The sequence below is a fragment of the Anser cygnoides genome, chromosome 21 (assembly GCF_040182565.1).
Source record: "Anser cygnoides isolate HZ-2024a breed goose chromosome 21, Taihu_goose_T2T_genome, whole genome shotgun sequence".
NCBI classification, from domain to species: domain Eukaryota; kingdom Metazoa; phylum Chordata; class Aves; order Anseriformes; family Anatidae; genus Anser; species Anser cygnoides.
The window spans coordinates 2,693,599-2,712,197 of record NC_089893.1 but is presented as its reverse complement, the minus strand read 5'-3'; the positions used below and the strand labels follow the sequence as shown (position 1 = coordinate 2,712,197).

Here is an 18,599-nt window from a genome sequence, read left to right as displayed (position 1 = left end):
ACCCTCCGCCTGCCACCGCACTGTGCAAAGCCTCTCTCGTGTCTTGCTTGGCATCAGGCATTGGCTTGCTCCAAACGGCTTTTGTGTGAAGCTTAAAGCAGGCATCTCTCCCCCGCTTCGCATCGGAAACTTGAAATACTTTGCAGGGGAGCAGCACAGACCAAGGCTTGCCGGGCTGCTTTTCCCCTCACCGAACCGAGAATAGAGCGCGACAACAGTTGCCTCCCACGGTCCTGGGCTGCCGTTTCATTTCCTGCCTGTATGCATCAATGACAAGATTGTCTGGAGTGGAAGGGAAATTCCTTTAATGAAAGCCACGGTGCACCTTTCCAGGCTCTTTCCGGTGTGTAGAAGCAATCTTAAATTCATGAAACTAGACCGCCTGCCCTTTGTAACTTGGCTCGGTGAGCCCTTGCCTCAGTGATAGTGTCTCAGGGTGCCAAGCTGCAGCCGAAAGGGAGAGGGGGCATGCTGCAGATCCAGGCTTGGTTGCTCTAGTTTGCTCCGTGCACAGGATAGCAGAGGAGCTAGGGAGGTGACAGCAGTGCATCTGGTTATCAGCCATCGGTGGCACGAAAATGCTTTTTTGGACAGTCTCAAATAAATACATGCAAGAGCTTTTGCTTGGAGAGAACTTTTGTACTTTTAGTGGCTGTTGCTCCTCAGGGTTTTTTTTTTGTTTTCTTTTTTAACAAAGGTTTTAGCCAAGCAAAAAATCCCATCTGTACAGCTTTTTTATTAAAAGATAAAAAAGGAGAAGTTCATAGGAGTTAGCATTAAGTCACGGTCCGTAGCAATCTAAGGTATTCACTGGCTGGGGACTCTCTCTGTTTATTTCAAATACCCCTTTATCATTTTGTTGAAAGAGCGGTGTTCTCTGTAAAGCTCTGCCAATTGAAAAAAGAATCAGATAATGAAGACTGATGCTGCACTGATGACAGCCCTTCAGATCCTCAATAGGATTTCTCCAAAATCAAAAGACTTTTTTGTTTTATTGTCACACTTGTGGCTTAAAAAATAATTAAATTTAATCTTCTAGGTCTCGAACGAAAATGAAAATTTAAAAACAGGCCCCCCACATGCAGGAAAAAGACAAAGCAAATGCAAATATCCAGTAGGTGTTAAAGAAAATTTTGTAAATTATAAATGAAAATACCGTATTTACAGTGGGTGCTGAGCATATGTGCTTTACAAAGACTACATTATTGCTCTCAGCAAGTGTGACTGGTCTTTGTGTGCGCCTGCAGTGTTTGTCGCAAGGGAATTAAAGTCAACGTATTTATACACTTGTATAAATGTTGCTTTCACTTACTGGTTTGGCACCAGTAGGTTTTTGAATCACTTGGGAATGTACTATCTTTTCCATGTAAATGCCACTCCAGCAAAATACTTAGACATGTATGTGACTGCCCACAAACATGCAGGGTGCACATGCTGCAAGTTGAGCCTCTGCTTAGATATTTGCTGAAGTGGAGCTGCTGTTTCCTTCCCTGCAATAAGGAAAGGCTCTCCAGACCGTCAGCAGGCTGTGTTTGGTGCCGTATTAGCTACCACCAAGAAGCTGTGAATGCTGCAGTGAAATGTGGCAGCTGTTCCTCAGCACTCGGGAGCGGGGAGCTCCGACAACCCTTACCTGAAACGCCGCGTTGTTAGAGGGGCGCGTTTTGCCTTAAGCTCTGTGCTGGTGGTCTGTTGTGTCATCCCGGCAGGTCAGTGCACTGCTGCAACTTGGCTTTCCCGTCTGCAGAGGGGCAGCATGGCACGTGCGCCTTCAGCGTGCCGCGAGGCTGGGGGTCACCTGCCCGGCGGTGCGGGGCGCAGCTGCCCCTTGGGGCACACCGTCGTGGCAGGGCAGCCTGCTCGACCTTTCTCTGCATTCCGCTCTCCAGTGTCGGGCTGTAACTGATTAGGACCAAACCAGGTGTTTTCCCCTAAAATTGTCCCCACCAGCAACTGAGGCTCCCCCCTGCCCTGCCGGGGAGACCCTGGCTGCTCCCTGGGCACACGTCCTTGTGTGCGGCGCCCCGCACGCTGCCGGGCTGGGATGACGCAAGGTTCTCCTCTCCTCCGCAGTGATGGCAGCAGTAGTTCTGCTTTGTATTTTGGCATCTGTTTTATACCTTTTAAAATTTTGAACAAATTTGTTGTTCATCACAGTGGGAGCCAGATAAATAAAATATATTGGGAGATATTTGTACTGTAACTAAAGTACTCAATTTCTATAGGGAGAGCGTAGCAAATGACAACTTTGTCACAGTACGTGGAAGAGTGGAAATTAAGCTTTGCATTTTTACCTGATCTTTAAGCAGGCTGAACTCAGTGCTTCCTTCTGGGGACAGGTAAATGGAGATGCGGGGAGCCCTGCCAGCTGGGGGAAGCACGCAACAGTTCCTTCAGATGAGCTTCTAAATCTGAAATGCTATAACTTGATTAATCCTTTTCTGGATTCCTTTTGACAAACTCCTAAATTTTCAAAGAGTTACACAGGATTTAGCCCCATGCCAGCTTTAATGTGAATTGTGTGGCTAAAATTCCATGCAGTTCTTTGAAAATTTCAGAGCCGGTGCTTTTCACAAGATCGACAACTGTTTTATTTCTCTTGACAGAGTATGTGGAGTGAACAAACACTGCCATTTGTAGAGAAATCTTTTTGGTCTCTCAGTCTCTATAGCACCTTTAATCTGAGACTCAAAGAGCTGTGTAAGAATGGAAAGTCCCACAGTACCTGCAAAAGTTAAATGCGGTGTGCATTATCTTCATTTTCTAGAGCGGAAAACTTGGGCTTTTTTAGGTTCTTTTCCCCTTCTTAGATTCATACAGTAAGCAAATGGCAATGCTGGAGGACAAGACAGAAAGCCATCTTGGCTAGTGAGTAATCTTGGTTCACCAGTCTTTGTTAAAATAAAGAACGGAAACCATCAGTTTGCTGCATTTACTTATGAAATGGACGTAGTTAACGTCAGCTGCTTCAAATCAGTCAGAAGCCAGGTGAAGTTGAACTCTCCAACCCCATCCCCAGTAGCAGTCACAGAGGCATTACCACTGATCTGCACTGGAGCTGCTTCCGTCTCTAGCCTCATGTGTTGGCAGCAACTTCTATTCATCCAAAGAGCCAGGGCTTGCTTACGCTACCAAGTTTCATTCAAGGTGTCTCAAAACATTGCCCAACGTTGGGTCCAAAGCCCGTGCGACAGGAAGGTAAAGCACAACTAACATTTCTCATTCTTTCTGCTCCTGTTGTCTTCTGTGTGTGTTTGAAACAGGGGGTTTGGCTCTTTCTCCAGAAGTATGCCACAGATTGCAATTCTCATTTTTAAGTTTATTTCTGCTCTTGACTTAAAAACTGAATTAACAAACAATTGATTATCAGTTTTAAAATGCAAAAACACCATCTGGTCTTTGAGATGTGCTAAATTGCTGGGGGGCGGGAGGGGCAGGAATGATGAATCTGAAGGACTGCCACAAGTGGCACAGGAAAGGTTCCTGTGCGAAATTCCTGCTGCTCGTAACCCCTAACATGCAGAGACGAGACTTGAAACGTGATCCTCCACACGCGTACCTCTGAGGCTCCCGTTCCTCAGAGGGGCTTTGGTTACGGGGTGCTGCAGCATTTCAGCCCACAACACCAACATGCACAGCTCCCCCACGCCATGCAATGAGGGAAAACCAAAGCACCTTGCTGGGGGTAACTGGGGCTGTGCTACAGCAGCTCAGCCATACGATGGGGGAACCTAAAGCAGCTGAAGCAGCAGAGAGCAGGGGATGTCACCCCTGGCACCCCGCTACCACAGGCCCCCAGGTTCTCCCTGGTGCCACGTGCCGCACGGATGCCGACAGGCCTTCACAACCCAGAGGGCCGTAGCCTGCGCTCAGCCTCGCTTCTGGAGCAGGAACAGACGGGTTTTTCCATCGCTCTGTGGCTCCTGGCTGCTTCCCATGAGAGACAGGTCACAGCCAGTCTCAAGAATGAGTGGCTGCTTGTCAGTGGGATGTGTCACTTCGGGAGCAACCTTGTCATGTAAGGCCAACAATTATATCAGCTATATTTGTGGGTCAGGTCAACCTTCATCAGACCTTTCTCTCCTCTCCCCTTCCCTTGCTCCTGCTACCACTCCCATATTAGCGAGCTGCTGTCTCTCGCTGCCTGTAAGTTGAGCCCTCGCTGATTTAATACAGCTTTCAATCACTGCCAATGGGGCTCACGCTTCAATATCATAACTGCTAAACACACTGTGACAAATAATCTGAGGCTAAGCTTCCAGGACAGAGGAAATCGTTTTCCTCTTGAAATTAAAGTTGATGCATAATGGAATGCAATAAGATGTTTCCAGCAGGAACACAGCCAGTTTTAGTGCATCTCGAGTCCCTTTTTGTCTGCTGAACGAGACGTCGCAGGTTACGGAAGTCATTTCCTAGAGTTCAGGATTTGCAATTTGCATTCTATAATCTCCCGGTCATTTAGCAGCAGATAATTTGTCATGGTTTGTTTTAGCTGTTGTGATATTGATATTTATTATGCAAATTGTATTTCCTACTACTTATTGTTCTGCACCCTATGAATACTTAAATTATTATAAACCTTTTTACTTAATATGGGTTGTCTCCCAATTTGATGTTTGAGCAGCAGTAGGTCATAATGCACAATATTGTACAAAAGGGTCTAAAACACGTAATTAAAAATAGACAAACAAGATAATCTGGTGCCTGATGACACAGAGGCAAATGGAGCCTCTATGCAAAGTCTCTCAAGCCCAAGCTGTTTACCAGCACTAAAGTCCTTCTGGAGGGAAGGGAATTTAGCGTCGTGGACAAAGACAAACTCTTTCTTCTAAACTGGAGGATAAATCCGGCTTAGTTGCACAGTTGCGATGGGCAGGGTAGCCTGAAACTCCGTGTACGTGGCCCTGGGCGAGCGCTTGCCATCTCTCCAGGGCAAAGACGTGTGGCAGCCCGGGAGGGCACGGGGCACGGCTCAGGGGTGGGGGCAGGCTGCGGGCGGGGGCTCCCCCGAGCCCTGCGCTGGGACCCTGCGCTTGCCCCGAGCCGTTTCAGCTGCGGGCTCGGCAGGGACGTGCTGATAAAGCTGGGCCGAGAACTCACCTGCCCAGGTTAGCGCGGAATAACCCACTTAGCGACGGCAGCATCGTCCGACGGCCCCTCCGCCCACCCCCCCCCGGCAGTGCCCGTGCAGGCCCGCGGTGGCTCAGGAGGGGAGCCTGGGGCCCTGCTCCCGTTCCCCGCGCACTCCGAGCCCGCCGCCGGCTCCCGGCCGCCCGCCGCGGGGTGCCGAGGCCCGGCTGCGCCGCGGGACCGCGGCCCCCGGGTGGGCGGACGGCGGGTACCGGGCAGCGGGGCTGCCGCCGGGCTCGGTCCGTCCCCGCCGGACCCCGCCGGGGCTCGCCCGGCCGCGCCGCGCCTCTCCCGCGGCCGCTGGGAGGCTCAACATCGCCTCCAGCGGCCCGGCTGCCGGCCCCGGCCGCGGCAGCCCCCGGGGGGGCGCGGGTGGGCGACACGCGGTGGTGGGGGGGGGGGGGGGAACGAGGACACGGCGGGGGGGCTGTGACACGCGTGGGGTGCGGGACGCGGGGCGGCGAGGGGCGAGAGCGGGGAGCGGGGGCGGGCGGGCGGCCGCGGAGCGGGGCTCCCACGCGTGTCGCGGCCCCACCCGCGCGTGTCGCGATATCCCCACGCACGTCGCGGCACCCCCACGCGTGTCGCGAGCGGCGCCGCCCGTTCCCCAAACCCCGCCGCTGCTCGCCCTTCCCGGCCCCTCGCCCCGGCCCCGCGGCCCCCTGCCCTCTCCCCCCCACCAACCCCGTTTTTCCGCCGCCGGGGGGCACCGGGCCGCGCCCCCCCCCCCCCCCCCCCTTCCTTTTGCCCCCCCCGTCGGGGAGGAGCGAGGCCGCGGCGCTGCCCCTCCCCGCGCCGTGACGCGGCCGCATCTCATTAGCGGCGCGCGCGGTCGCTAGGTGCCGGCCGGGGCGCAGAGCCGAGCAGGTGCCGGCGATGGCGGCTCGCGCCCAGCCCCGCGGCCCCGCGCCCCGCCGCGCCCCCCCGGGCCGCCTCCTGCCGCTGCCGCCGCTGCTGCTGCTGCTCTCGGCCGCCGCCGTCATCCCCAGAGGTAGGGCGCGCACCGGACCCCCCCCCCCCCCGCCCTCCCACCGCGGGGCTGGACCCGGCCCGCACCGCCCGCAGGGGGGCGCCGCGGGGCTGCGGGGCGGGTGGGGGGCAGCGGGAGCCCGGCGCCCCGTCGGTCCGTCCGTCCGTCCGTCGGTCGGTCCGTCCCGCGAGGGGGGAGCGGCGCCGTGCGGGGGCCCCCGCTGGGCGCGGGCGGTGCCCGCGGAGCCGCCCCCGGGGCTCGGGGCGGGCGGTGGTGGCGGTGGCGGTGGCGGCGCCCCCGGGCTGCCCGCTCCGCCGGGGGGCGTTGGGCGGCGCGGGGCGGGCGCGGCGGCGGCTCGGTGCCGGTTTCCATGGCAGCGGCTGCTGGCCGCGGGGGGGCTCGCCGGGCGGCCGCCGACCTGTTGGCAGCGGCGTGCAACTCCGTCCGTCCGTCCGTCCGTCCGTCCGTCCGCGCGGCTGCAGCCCGCACCGTCCCGGCGGCTCCGGGCTGAGCGGGCGGTACCGGAGCGGGGCTGCCCCGGAGCCCCGAGCCCCCGCTGCCCGAGGGGAAGCCCGGCCGGGCCCGGCTCTCTGCAGCAGGGCCGTGCCGGTGCCCGTCGGGGCCGCCCCGTGCCCGCGCCCCGCCGCCGTGCCCGCACAAGGCTCCATTTAGCGGCCGCCGCGCCGAGCGGAGCTGGCGTGCCGTGCCCGGGACGAGGCGGCGGAACAAGCGAGCCATTGAGCGATCTGTTGCGTTCCGCTGATACGGGGAGGGGGGGGGGGGGGGCGAAGGCGCGGGCAGCGCGGCCGAACAAAGAGCTTTATTCACGGCCGCGCTCTGCCCGCTCCCGGCGGCGGGGGCCGAGCCCGACGGGGGGCACCGCTGCGGGCCCCGGGGTCTCGTGGGTCGGCCCCGTCCCCGCGGTTTTTCTCGGTGCGGTGTTTGCGGCTGCTCCGCGGCCCCCGGAGTCTGTCGGGGGTGGAAAGGAGCCGCCGGTGGCAGCCCCTTTTATTAGGAGCTGGGGAAACGCTTGTGTCGCTCCGGCGCGGCGCGTCTGCGCTCGGCGGCAGCCGCCCAGATGTTCCTGTGATTAACGCGTTGTCCTCGTAGTTCTTCGGGTGGCTCGTGTCGAGGTGGGCTTTTGGGATCTGCGCTCGGTTCAGCTCGGTACGTAGTGAGTTGTCTGACGGTCTGACCCGCGGAGGGCTTCCACTTCAACCAGCCTAAAATAAAAACAAAAGCCCAGCTGGGGGATAACTCCGCTCGTTCTTTGTTTTGCCGTCTGCCTCCCAACATCTTCCCTCGCGTTTCAAATCGTTTTTAAGGGCCGCTTTTAGCCAAGGGCTTGTGCGGTGTCACAACAGCACGAGGCTGGTAGCCGGAGCCCCGCTGCTGGCCGTACCAGCCTGCTCCAGACGTCGGAGCAGGAACCGTTGGGAAGGAACAAGCGCGGGCTCGGTGCTGCAGTTAAATGCCTGTGCCTGACGTGTGCACTCGATGTTTTCCGATAGCGAAAAGCACCGCACGGTATGAACCGAGATGGCGATGCTGTTGGTGGAAGATAACTGTCTAGCGATTCCAGTGCTCTGTCACAAATAAAGGATAACGTCCTAAAAGTCCTGCTTTAATGTATTTTAGACAAAACTTCTCAACACTGAAGACTTCTGGCTTTTTCTCTTTTTTTTTTTTTTTTGTTTTTTTTTGATTGCTATTTCCTTCCATTTCTCCCCTGTCTTTTAAAAGCTATTAGTTTGTTAGCCTCAGTACTCCTGGAAGAGAAAACGAGCGGTGTGGCAGTCAGTGTCTGGCCGTGATTGCTGGCCGCGCTGCGTCTCTGGTACCGCTTGCCACGCGAGGAACGCCAGCCCCGCGCCGTATCGCGGTGCAGCAGCAGCCTGCGATCCGGAGCACACGTCGGAGTCTGCTGCGATCGCTTCGCTGCCCGGCTGGAGCTCGGGCAGTCGGGCTAGCGATAGGCAACGCTAGGGCTGTGTTTAAACTAAGCTGGCACCTGGAGATGAATCCGTGCATTTCTGCAGCACCTTTTTATCTGATCTCAGTGCTTTACAGTTAATTAAACTTTGTAACACCCCTGCGAAGTAGGACGAGAGCTGAAGAATGGTTTCGGCTAACGCTGAGATGCAGTCAGCACTGGAGTACGGCAGCTGCCTGGCGGCGCACAGCCATGTTGCGCGGCAGTTTAGAAAGAATAACTTCCCAGCCGAAGCCGCGGGAGGCGTTCAGAGAAGCGGTGCCAGCATCGCTCCGAAGCCCAGTCGTGGCGCTGGGTGCGACGGCCGCGCTGCCACGGGGGTGCTGCGGGTGTGCCTCGGGACAAGCAGTGGTCACAACTGCACGCTGCGGTATCTGCCGACATGAAGCAAGCCCCGTACGCAATAGGCCAGGGAAAGACCTTTGCTCCTTTGTAAATACGGAGTCAGTTTCTAAGGAGCTTTTGTGTGCAAGCAAGACAAAGCTTCTGATCTGCAACGGTTTCGCTGAGACTTGGCTGGGCTCTTGCATTGGAAAATACACTGACGTTCTGCTTGTGTTCTGCATGAAATGCAAACACTTGAGGAAAATTGCAAGGAAGAGGCTGGTAAATAAAGTAATCCATCTGGATTGCAGCTTGGGCTCATTTGTCTTGCATGTAGGCAGTTGGGCACAGGTTTATAAGCACGACAATCTGGCTGAGAAACCACTGCCAAAGAGCCTCCTGTGATTTCCAAGGATGGGAAGACTCGCGAGGAGTCGGCTCTGCTCTGTGCAGGATCTACACACGAGAGGGGGAAGTTCCTCGCACCTTTGGCCCGATGGACACCTGTTGGGTTTATTGCTGGCAGCGCTGGATGTCACGATATGCACTGGATGTCGCGATACGCCTTGGCAAGAGCGGGGGCTCCTAGCGGTTCCCCCTGCAGAGGTGGCTGGGTTGCACCTGAGGCGGGGAGGAGGAGACGCGCTCCTCTTGTGCGCGCCCGTCCTTATCAGTGTCTGGTCTGTTGATGTTGCTTTGCTGTTTTCTGTGCTTGTATTTCGCTCTGTCTCTTCTGGGTGTGTAAATAAAGAAGGCTTTGTAATCAAACAGCCCTGACTCAGTAACTGAAGATGGCTTGGCGTTGCTTCCTCAGGTCTGTGCCAGAGCTGAACGCGTGTTTGGGGGGGCAGAGGCGTGCGGACCTGGGCTCTGCCCCGTCGCCTGGCTATAAAGGGATGGGTCGGCTTCCTCGCCCTCCGTCTGTCTGGGGCCACCCGGAATAAAGCGTTTGTTTTAGGCTGGGTCTGCTCTCTCTTTGAAATGACTGTTTAAATGCTCCTAATAACATGTTTGCTCAAAAACCTACTTTACAAAATAGCTTTCTGATATTACATGTAGGCAGATTTTTCTGGCGTTTCTGTTTAGCGCCAGCTTTTCTAGAGATTATTGTCATAATTTTAAAAGGGATTTTAACAACTGGTGCCTTTTTTTTGACAGTGTAGCAGTACTCCTATCTTGAATGCAGGGGCTCTGCATATCCAAAAAAAATGAAGTTGCTTTCTGTGGTTCAGGGAGATACGATTTTAACAGACTTCAGAAGCTTTAAATGTAATGCAAGCTGTAAGTCTGCAGCATTCACTGCAGCTGGAATTCAGCCAGTAAGTAAATACTTATGCAGCGGTTTGAGAGTACAAGCAAAGCCGCACGTGTAATCTGTATCTCTTCTGAGAAATGGGATGCTACATGAAAAAAGTTGTATTTGTTCCTCTGAAGAATATTATGTGCTGTTCTCTAGTGGTGCAAACCCACTGGCACTAAATAAAGAGACTTTGTTTGGAAACCTGCAATGAAGGAGAGACCCTAGCTGGAATGTTGTAATTACGAGTGGTATGTACTTGTTTAAGTTTCATAAATCAGTTACTTCCCTGGCGATTTAATTGCATGCTGCAGCTAGCAGCTGCTGTTGTGGTTAACGGGAGCTCCACCACAGAGCTCTTTGAAGGTCGTCCAGTGCTGGCTTGGAAGCTTTGGTGTGTTTGGCTTCATGACCAGGCACCAGGGGAGAATGCTGGTGGAAGAGGCTATTTTTGCATGTGTGGTAGGCGTTTTTGAAAAAAAAACTACCGAGAGGCTTCAATCAAACATGTAGTAATTGAAACGGGAGTATTTCACAACAGAGCTTGGCGGCTGGGACACACGTTGGTGCGCGGTGTCTGGTGCCGTTGCTCTCAGCTGGTGGCTGGTCGTGGTTGAGCCCTGCCCCTGCATTTGGGTGCTCGGTTCCTTGGTTTGCAAGCGCAAAGAGCCCGACTGCAAGCGACGCGTGTGGCAGCTGGCTCCTCTTCTGATGCTTGCCTGCACGTGAACAGTATCTGCCTGGTTTCTCTTGGCTTTTTTGCCCCCCAGAATAAGCTTTTTTCCATCTTTCCTCGTGTATTTGTTACCTGGTGATCTTGTTGGTTTTCCTGTTATGCTGCACACTGGGCTGCGCCTTAAGTCTTTGTATGGCAAATGAGTTAGCTGTTAGGGAGCTGTGCTAAGTGTGCTGGATGGGGCTTTGGAAATCTGACTTTGGGGTTAATCTCATTCATCTGTTCAGCGTGTATTATCATGAGTGATAACAGTACCTGAGCAGCAGCGTTTTCATAGTTGGTGTTTACCTGCTGAACGTGCTGAGTGGCTTTTCTGCTTTATTTAAAACACTTAATTGGGCAGTGCTAGGAACTCCTTCTGGCCTGCATGTGTAGTTAGTTGAAATCAGTGATGTCCCCGTTTGGGCCAGTATGATGTTCCTACTCAACAGTTCAGTTTGAGTTGATTATGTTCTTTTGTAGTTTAAAATTTTGAGTAATAACATCAAACCCTAATGGATATCTCAAGGTGGTGCTACTATAACAATTGAGACCCCGTTAAGATACTAGTATAGAGGACCAAAATGGTATTTAAGCACATCTCTGCTCAGAAATATAAAACTTTCAAGGGATGTCTTAACATCAAAACTAAAGAGAATTTTCAGTTTATTTTTTTTTTTGTCACTGGAAATGCTTGCGCATCTTGGTGTCTGTTGGCTGTTGTTCACATCTGGAGGTGCTGTGTTGTCTTTCCTGGTTTATATTTTTACCTTTCCAGGGCATATGTGGGTAGCTTCAGCCCCTGGGGATCGCAACGCTGCGATCGGGATTGCATAAACGGCTTTCCCGGTTCACAGGGCTTTCTCTGAAGGGTAGATGGAAATGATGTTCATGGCCAGGGCTTGGCTTTTTTTTTGTAACTTCTAAAGCAGCAGCAGTAAATATTTCTGTGGGTTCCGCCTGATCAATGAAGTCAGTGTCAGCCCCTTCCCTCCTGTTAGTGGCAATATGAGGGAAATGTAATTGTTGAGGAGACGACGGGCTCTGAGCTGTACGAGATGACAGGCGTTCTTTTAAAATGCAGGTGTATGTTTGGCAGTGCTGGGGAATAGTTGTGTTAGAAACCTACTTTCCCTGCCAAGACCAGCTGTGAAGTGTTTGCCCTTAACAATTTATATTACTGGCCCAATCCTTCACTAGGTCAGACAGCAAAAGTCCGTGGCTGGTACTACATTTTCCAGACTCCTTGGCGAAGCAAGGAAAGCTTAATAGCAAGAAACTGTAGTTGAGCGTTTTGCTCAAATGGTTTTCTCTGAGAAGGTTCAGGTACTGATTAGCTTACATGACAGTGAACTTCTCTTATCTCTTGTATGTTCAGCATCTTGAAAGTGAGGGAACTCTTTGAAAAATGCATTTGACAATTACATTAACGGTGTCTGGTGCCGTGTACCGGATTAAGCTGCCGGAGGGCACAGGCAAGCCCTCGCTGGCTTTTAGGGAAGGTGTGGGACTGTGCGGTTCATTCCCTTTGGGTTTCCTGCAGGATGGCGATCTGCTGCTGACCACCAGGCGCTGGGTACCGGCTCCCCAGCCAGCTCTGGGAGGCGGCAGGGAGGAGGCAGGCGTTTCACGTACAGGGCTCGAGGCAGTGCCAGCGCGTTACTCTCATCGGGGTGAAGGCAGCTTGCACGTTCCCTCTGGTTTTGTAGCGATGCAACATAACTATGCGAGCTCTGCACTGCTGACGTGCAAAGCGCGGGCGCTTATCCGGGGTGAGGAGTTGAAGCGTGGGCTGTTAATCCCCTGCAGGCAGGGGAGCGGCTGGAGGCGAGGCACGGTGGGCGGTGGTGGTCTCCAGACCACCTGAGGGGCGGTGGAGATGCAAATGGAGCTGTTGGAGTTGAGGAGATCCACAAGCCTGGCACATCGCCTCCTGAAGTTACACTGGCTCTTGACAAGCACTGGGTGTATAAAACACTGGGTTTGGGTTATGGCTGTGAATGAACCTCTTTGATCTTGTTTTGTCCTTTTTTTAACAGTTCGTAAGCGACCGAATCTGATTTATAATCTCTTCAAAGGTCTGCATCCAGAATGGAAGTGTTACTTGTATTCCCCAAGCTATTGCAAAGCGTCATGAGTTGATCTTCTCTGAGGCGGACTCGAGTGGTTTTTTTCCGTTCACAAAGATGTACTTGAGTGCTAATCCAAAACATGACAACTTTTGTGAGCTTGGACCTGAGAGATCTCAAAATTTGATGTGGAAGCACACCTCTTTTAAAGCAGTAGTGCCAGCCGTGGATGTGATGTTCTCATGGCCAGCATGAGACCGAAGCAGGACTTAGCAGGAGGTAGCAGGAGAGGTCCGAGACTGCCATGGCCTCCAGTTCGTGCATCCGCTTCGTGCCAGTTACCACAGCATGTATCCCTCCTTGGGAGTGTGACAAGGGAGACAGAAGTACCAAGCAGCAAAGTGACATTCCCCTCCCTCCCTTGCTCCCCCCGTTCAGTAATAGAAATACGAGCGAGTCTGCAGCATCAAAAGAGAGATCACAGTAATCGGATCAAGCATGAGAAACTGCTTGTTGCTGCCTCTCTGTTTTTAAATGAGGCTGCCTGGCAGCTTCCCTCTCAGAACACTTCTAAATATTGGTGATGTTCAGCTTTAGAGCTGGGGTTACAGTGAAGTAGGGCTTTACTAAAATAAGGCTAGAAAGAAAACTTCCCTTGTGTGCTCTGAGCATTATGCATAAGCTCTGAGCTAACGCGCTAAAAGAAAGGAGTGTCGTGCCCTCGCGGCCTTTATGTCGTACCTGAGAAGAGGAACGCTGGTCTCCAACTCTAATTGCAGAGACAGCACTTTCACTTCGTGCGTTTTATTGCAGTAGTGCTCTTCTGAAATGTGTTCTGTGACACTGATACATCTGTGACCTTGGCAAAGGTACATGGCTTTCTTGAAAGCCGTTCTCTTCCCTGCCCTGCCGCCACAGTGGGGCATGGGATAACGTTTGGGCAACAGCTGCTCTTTGCTCATAGAAAGGCGTTGAAATTCTATGGCTGGGTCAAATAGGGGAGAAAAGCTGCTGGCTCTTGTGTATGGCTTACTTGCAAAGATAGAAGTGACTTCTTCAGCCACAATTGTCTCTTGTGCCTTCTGCTGTGCCTGTTGGAGGCATGTGGACGTCCATCCCAGTTCCTAATGTTTGCTGTGCTCCGTAACATCAAAACTGTCACTTACCGTACAGTTGTAAAGCTATAATTGCCTTTGGGTACACAGTTGTGTTTGCTCAAGCATTATGTACGGATTAGTTGGTCGAGGTTTGTAGAAGAATGACAAGTATTTTTTTAAACTTTCCTAAAGCAGAAAGTGATTCCCAACTTCTTGCTGGACATTGCAGATAAGATGGCTTGCTTTTGGGAATACTGCTCTAAAAGGTACTCATCAGTTCTTTTAAAACATTGCTTGAAGTAAGGCTTTTTGTTATGCCACAAATAATCCAATGATGCGGTAAAGTTGTGTTGGGTAAACCTAAACAAAATTGTTGTTGCATAAACCAGGACAGACATGAAAACCCTGTACTGCTTTGTGGAGTTAGGTTATTTGGTGGGAAACATCTAATTCTCACTGGTTTCATTATAATGAAGACCTAAAATATTCTCATTTAGAGACTTACTGCTGTAGCTTTTTTTTTTTTTTTAATTTGGATTCTAAGTTATTTTGCTTCTAAACGTGGGCTATCCATTTGTACTCCCATTACTTGCCTCTTTGATATCCTTATCCACGTTAGCTCACCTGTACTTAGGTTATGAAGTCAGAAGGAAAATACTTCAGTAGAAGCAGAGAAGCTCTTGTGAGCTGCCCTTCCTGCTTTCCCCAGCCCGTGTAAAAGTAGGTGCTCCTTCTACCTGAATTGAGGGTAGTCACTGCCGTGTACCTGTGAGCTCCTTCAACAAGAAAGTATGCTGTGTTGTTCTTGCTGTCGGCAGCTCATTAGAAACGCTCATGCCTAGATCCCTTTTCCTGCCTTAATTGGGGGAAGACTTCTGGATAACTTCGTTATGTTGCTTCATGTTGAGATCCTGAATGATGCTGTTTTTTGTTACCATTTCGTGACGACTGTCTGGCTTGGGCTTCTGGAGTCGGGTGGATAGCTGGTCACCAAACATCAAAACTGTTAATGCTTGTCAGTGATGGTCAGCTTTGTCAAACTCAGGTGTGAAGAGGGAGGACGGTTTGGGTTAGTTGAGCCTGTTTGGAGTAAGCGTGCTTTTTCGGGATGGGTGCAGCAGAAGCAAAACAAAGCAAAACCCTTTCTTATCGTAGGAAGTGCTTTCATGGTGACAGTGAGAATCTGGGTCATTTAACAGCAACTCGTTCTCTAAGCAGATTAAATTTTTTTTTTACCACCCTAGTTTTTTACCATGCTGTGCAGAGTCCGTAGAAACTACGCCCAGTTCCTTAGCACATATTAACCAACAGGGGGTCAAATTAAATTGATGTGCGGAAACATTTTGATTTGCAGTTGAGCAGTGGGTGTAGTTTGGTTGTAATAGGGCATCCTGCTGAGTGAGCTGGTATTTCCTTTGCCCTTCTGCAAACTAATACTGTCTGTTATGTGAGGGGAGTGATTGTGCTTCTGGATATGGACGGTAGAACAGAAGAGGATGCGCGAGCTCGGTGTGTGTGGGTGGAGGAGAGGAGCAGAGATCCCTGCCGGGAGCAGTGTGATTTGGCAGAAAGCTCTGTGGCTTGGCGTCGGTACCCGTATTGATACAGCATGCTCCTAATCTGTCCGTTGTAAATGCTTACAGCAGCTCATGGTGGGAATAAGGCAGAACCCATTTAACTTGTTCCAGCTTCTCGTTCTTAGTCACTGTTGAAGTCTGGGTGTGTGGAAAGATTCTTCTGGGTGTGTAAAAACAGAGTATAATTTTCCTTTGTCGTTTGAATTTTTCACTTTTGAACTTCATTTTCTAATAGCTTAACTGCTGCTCAAATGAAGACTTATGCTGTGTCATTAAGAGTGGATGTATAAGGTCATGATTGCATGACTGTTGTTTTCTGCTATACCGCAGTTAAGCACTGTTCTTCCTCCTTGCTCAGCTTCTGGTTTGAGGGTGGCTCTGAAATGGATATTTCTCATTAACCTTGTAGGCAGAACTACTGAAAATGACTCTTATGCTCAGGTTTTTGAGCTCTGCCCATTTAAACAATTTTTAGTTTGATTTAAAGGTCTTAATCATTCCATATAATCTTTAGTAGAATGTACACGTGTTAATCAACTCTACCGAAGCCGAACCTGCCAGTTACTGCTTCTTTTGCCTGTCAAGTGTAGTTGCACTTTTTTTTTTAAATGAAAGCAAGGATTAAAGTGGGATAGATAGGAGATTAACACCATTCCCTTCGGACATCTTCAGGGAAAGATGGAGAAAATTGTAGACGAGAAATAAAGAAAATACTTGGAGGCAAATCATTTATTGCTATGTAGCAGTACATAGAGCCTTGTAAACGGGGGTTTATAGCAAAACCAATGATGTAGCTTTTTAAATCTCTGGGAGGATTTTGGATACACAGTTATATGCCTCCCTCCTCTAGGCTCTTTTTCGTAAATTGGATCTTAAGTTTTCAAGTATGTTAGCACAACACGATGTATGTAGAATGCAGCTCTGAAGGGGTGTTTATATGTTAGATAAAGCTGTTATTTTGTCTTTATTTTGGGTAGCTTTTCATTTTTAATGTTGAAGTTGGATGAGTCTATTGATCTCGCTCCTGGTTGAGATCACAGAGGTTGTCTTTAGTAAGAGCTCCTCCTAAATATAACTTAACTATTTACCACGGAATTAGTTTTGTATTTCCTTGCAAGATTAAAATGTTTTGTGGACTACCCATTGTATTTGCAATTCGCCTTTTCCTCTCTGACACCTCTCCTTCCCACCCACACACCACACCCCTTCAAAATCTGACTTCTTAGGGTTTATGTGCAAGACTACTAAGGCAGGAATAGGGAAGAAAAATAGGTGGACGTATGCGAGTGGCGTACATTGGCAGCTCGAGTCCAACATTTTTATTAACTTCTGGAATTAATCCTCAGGGAATGCACAGCCATGTGCAATGAGTCAGTGTTTGTGGAACGGTGTTGTGCATCTAGAGGGTAAGACATCTCGAACAGCTTAAAGAAACTTGTGGTACATGCAAATAACCGAGGAATTAAGAACTTACACTACTTGTATGTACTCAGTGGGTGAAGAGGTAGCTTGACTTTTTATGAGTAATATGTTACAGCAGCAGTGAGTAGTTAAATCTGCTTTCTGGAACAGGCTTAAAATGGAGTGTAATCTTCAGGGTTTTGCCATGCTGTGGAGTCTTTCACTGTGGAATTTCACAGCACCGGTCGCTATGCCCCTAGAATTTTCTTTGCAATTTCTTTAGGTTGGTTTCTTCTCATGGACTTTATTACAAACAGCTCCTGGAGGGGCGTTAGGGTTACTGGTAAGCAGCACTGGTGCTGGTTTCTGCGAGGCGTCTGAGGTGCTGCCCAGGGTGGTGGTTCTCCAGGGCACCAGCGGAGGTGCCTGACTGGTATGCGGCCTGCTGGCAGGCACAGGCTTCCTGCGGTGGTGGCAGCAGGCCGTCCTGGCCAGCAGGAAGGCCTTACTGGGAAGGTCTTTTGCCCTGGCCGAGCCCAGCATGGGGGCACTGGTAGTTCTGGTCAGCATGCCCTGAGGGACTCCGGGAGGGTGCTGGCTGACAGGCCGGTGCTGCCTCCTGCAGTGGTGCAAGCTGGAAAAAGGGTGCTGTGTTCGCCCGTCAACCCCCATGTCACTTATAAATCCTTTCATAAAACAGAGAGTAACGTCAATTAATTCTGCGGTGAATAAACAAGCATTAGGGAGCTATTTTAGGCCTGGTCATCTGCCTATCCATCCGGGGAGAGCCAAACGGACTGACCTATAGCGCTGGCTTTCTGTGTTGATATCTATGAAAAGATTTCGTGCTGAAATTAATGGGAACATTGTCTGGTGAGCGCAGACTAAAGGGGGTGTGGGAATACTGTTGAAAAATGGTGTAGATTGTTCGCTACTGCTGCTGCTGGGTTTCATTGCCTGAAGAATGAACCTTGCACTTCCAACTGTCACTGAATTCACTAGGGAAACCTTCAGAAATGCAGCTTTTCTTTGCTTTAAATAAAATATCTGTTGTAGCAGGTCAAGAAACTGGTGTCCATTAAAGATGCAATCCAAAACAATATTAAAGTTTTAGTAACTTAATATTTTTGTTGTGCCAAAAAAATCAGATTCCTTAAAGAATAACTTTTCCTTGCTCAGCTGATTTATAAATGCCTAAGAAATCTTTTGCCTAAACCTCTGTAAAAGTTGCATTTGAATGAACTAGCTAAAGAGTCATTTTTGTCAGTTTAATAAGCATAATAAAACGGTAAATCTTAGTGAAAAAAGCACCTCTGAAATGGGTATCTTTTCATTTTAAATTGGTTCCTAGGATTTATAAGGAATTCAAAGGCAGATAGAATGAACAGCTCCGGGTAGATATTGAAGCAACATGTTCCTATTTTTCTGGAAAATATATGGATAGTGTGGAATAGAAGCCAAGCTCTGAGAAACTACAGCACATAAATTACTACTCGCGTGGCTTGCAGCAGTGGCAGAAGTAGTCCTGGGTGTTCCCTTTGGTTTTGCAGTCAGTGCTCAGAGTGGTTGCTGTTTCCTCCTGTGCATTGACTTCAGCAATTTAACTTATCTGTATCTGTTTCTCACAATTTGTGATTTTGTATGTTAGTCTTCTCTCGGAGTGACTTTTTTTCAGCATCCATTTGTCCAGGTTATCAGCATGCAGAGGAGAGCTGACTTGTATTTACATGATTTAGTTGTAAATATGGTAAGTGTTGATAGATATTGTTGTCATAAGTGCTTACAGCTACTGGACTGATTACTGAATTTCTTCTGTGAAAATCTGTACAAGCTATGCATACTATCAGCTTCCCAAGGGAAGTGTGTGAAATGAGCTTGTGGCTTTTCATGGAGAAATCAAATCCTAGGTGTGGCTGTATTGTGCTAATTTATTGGGGAAGTGTTGTCTGGCAACAACTGGGGTTCTGAGGCTTTAATGAAGGAAAAATAAAAGGCGATTGTTTGAGTGTTGTTTTTTTTTTTTGGG

General features: G+C 50.4%; 1 protein-coding gene and 1 long non-coding RNA gene across 11 annotated transcripts in view; one reads left to right on the top strand and one right to left on the bottom strand.

The window, feature by feature from the left end:
- Positions 1-5,962: 5,962 nt before the first annotated feature.
- The window catches only part of CADM1 (cell adhesion molecule 1), a 181,708-nt gene continuing 169,071 nt past the window's right edge, over positions 5,963-18,599 (top strand). For all 10 annotated transcript variants that reach the window (XM_066981390.1, XM_066981389.1, XM_066981385.1 and 7 more), the window contains exon 1: positions 5,963-6,121. In XM_066981390.1, coding sequence (XP_066837491.1) covers positions 6,007-6,121 — 115 coding nt within the window. In that variant the 5' untranslated portion in view covers positions 5,963-6,006. The remainder of the gene's footprint in view (positions 6,122-18,599) is intronic.
- On the bottom strand, positions 6,903-7,872 carry LOC125182724 (uncharacterized). The gene is made up of 2 exons (XR_007163117.2): positions 7,503-7,872; positions 6,903-7,323 (listed from the first exon to the last, which is right to left on the bottom strand). It is a non-coding gene; the product is annotated as an uncharacterized lncRNA (long non-coding RNA).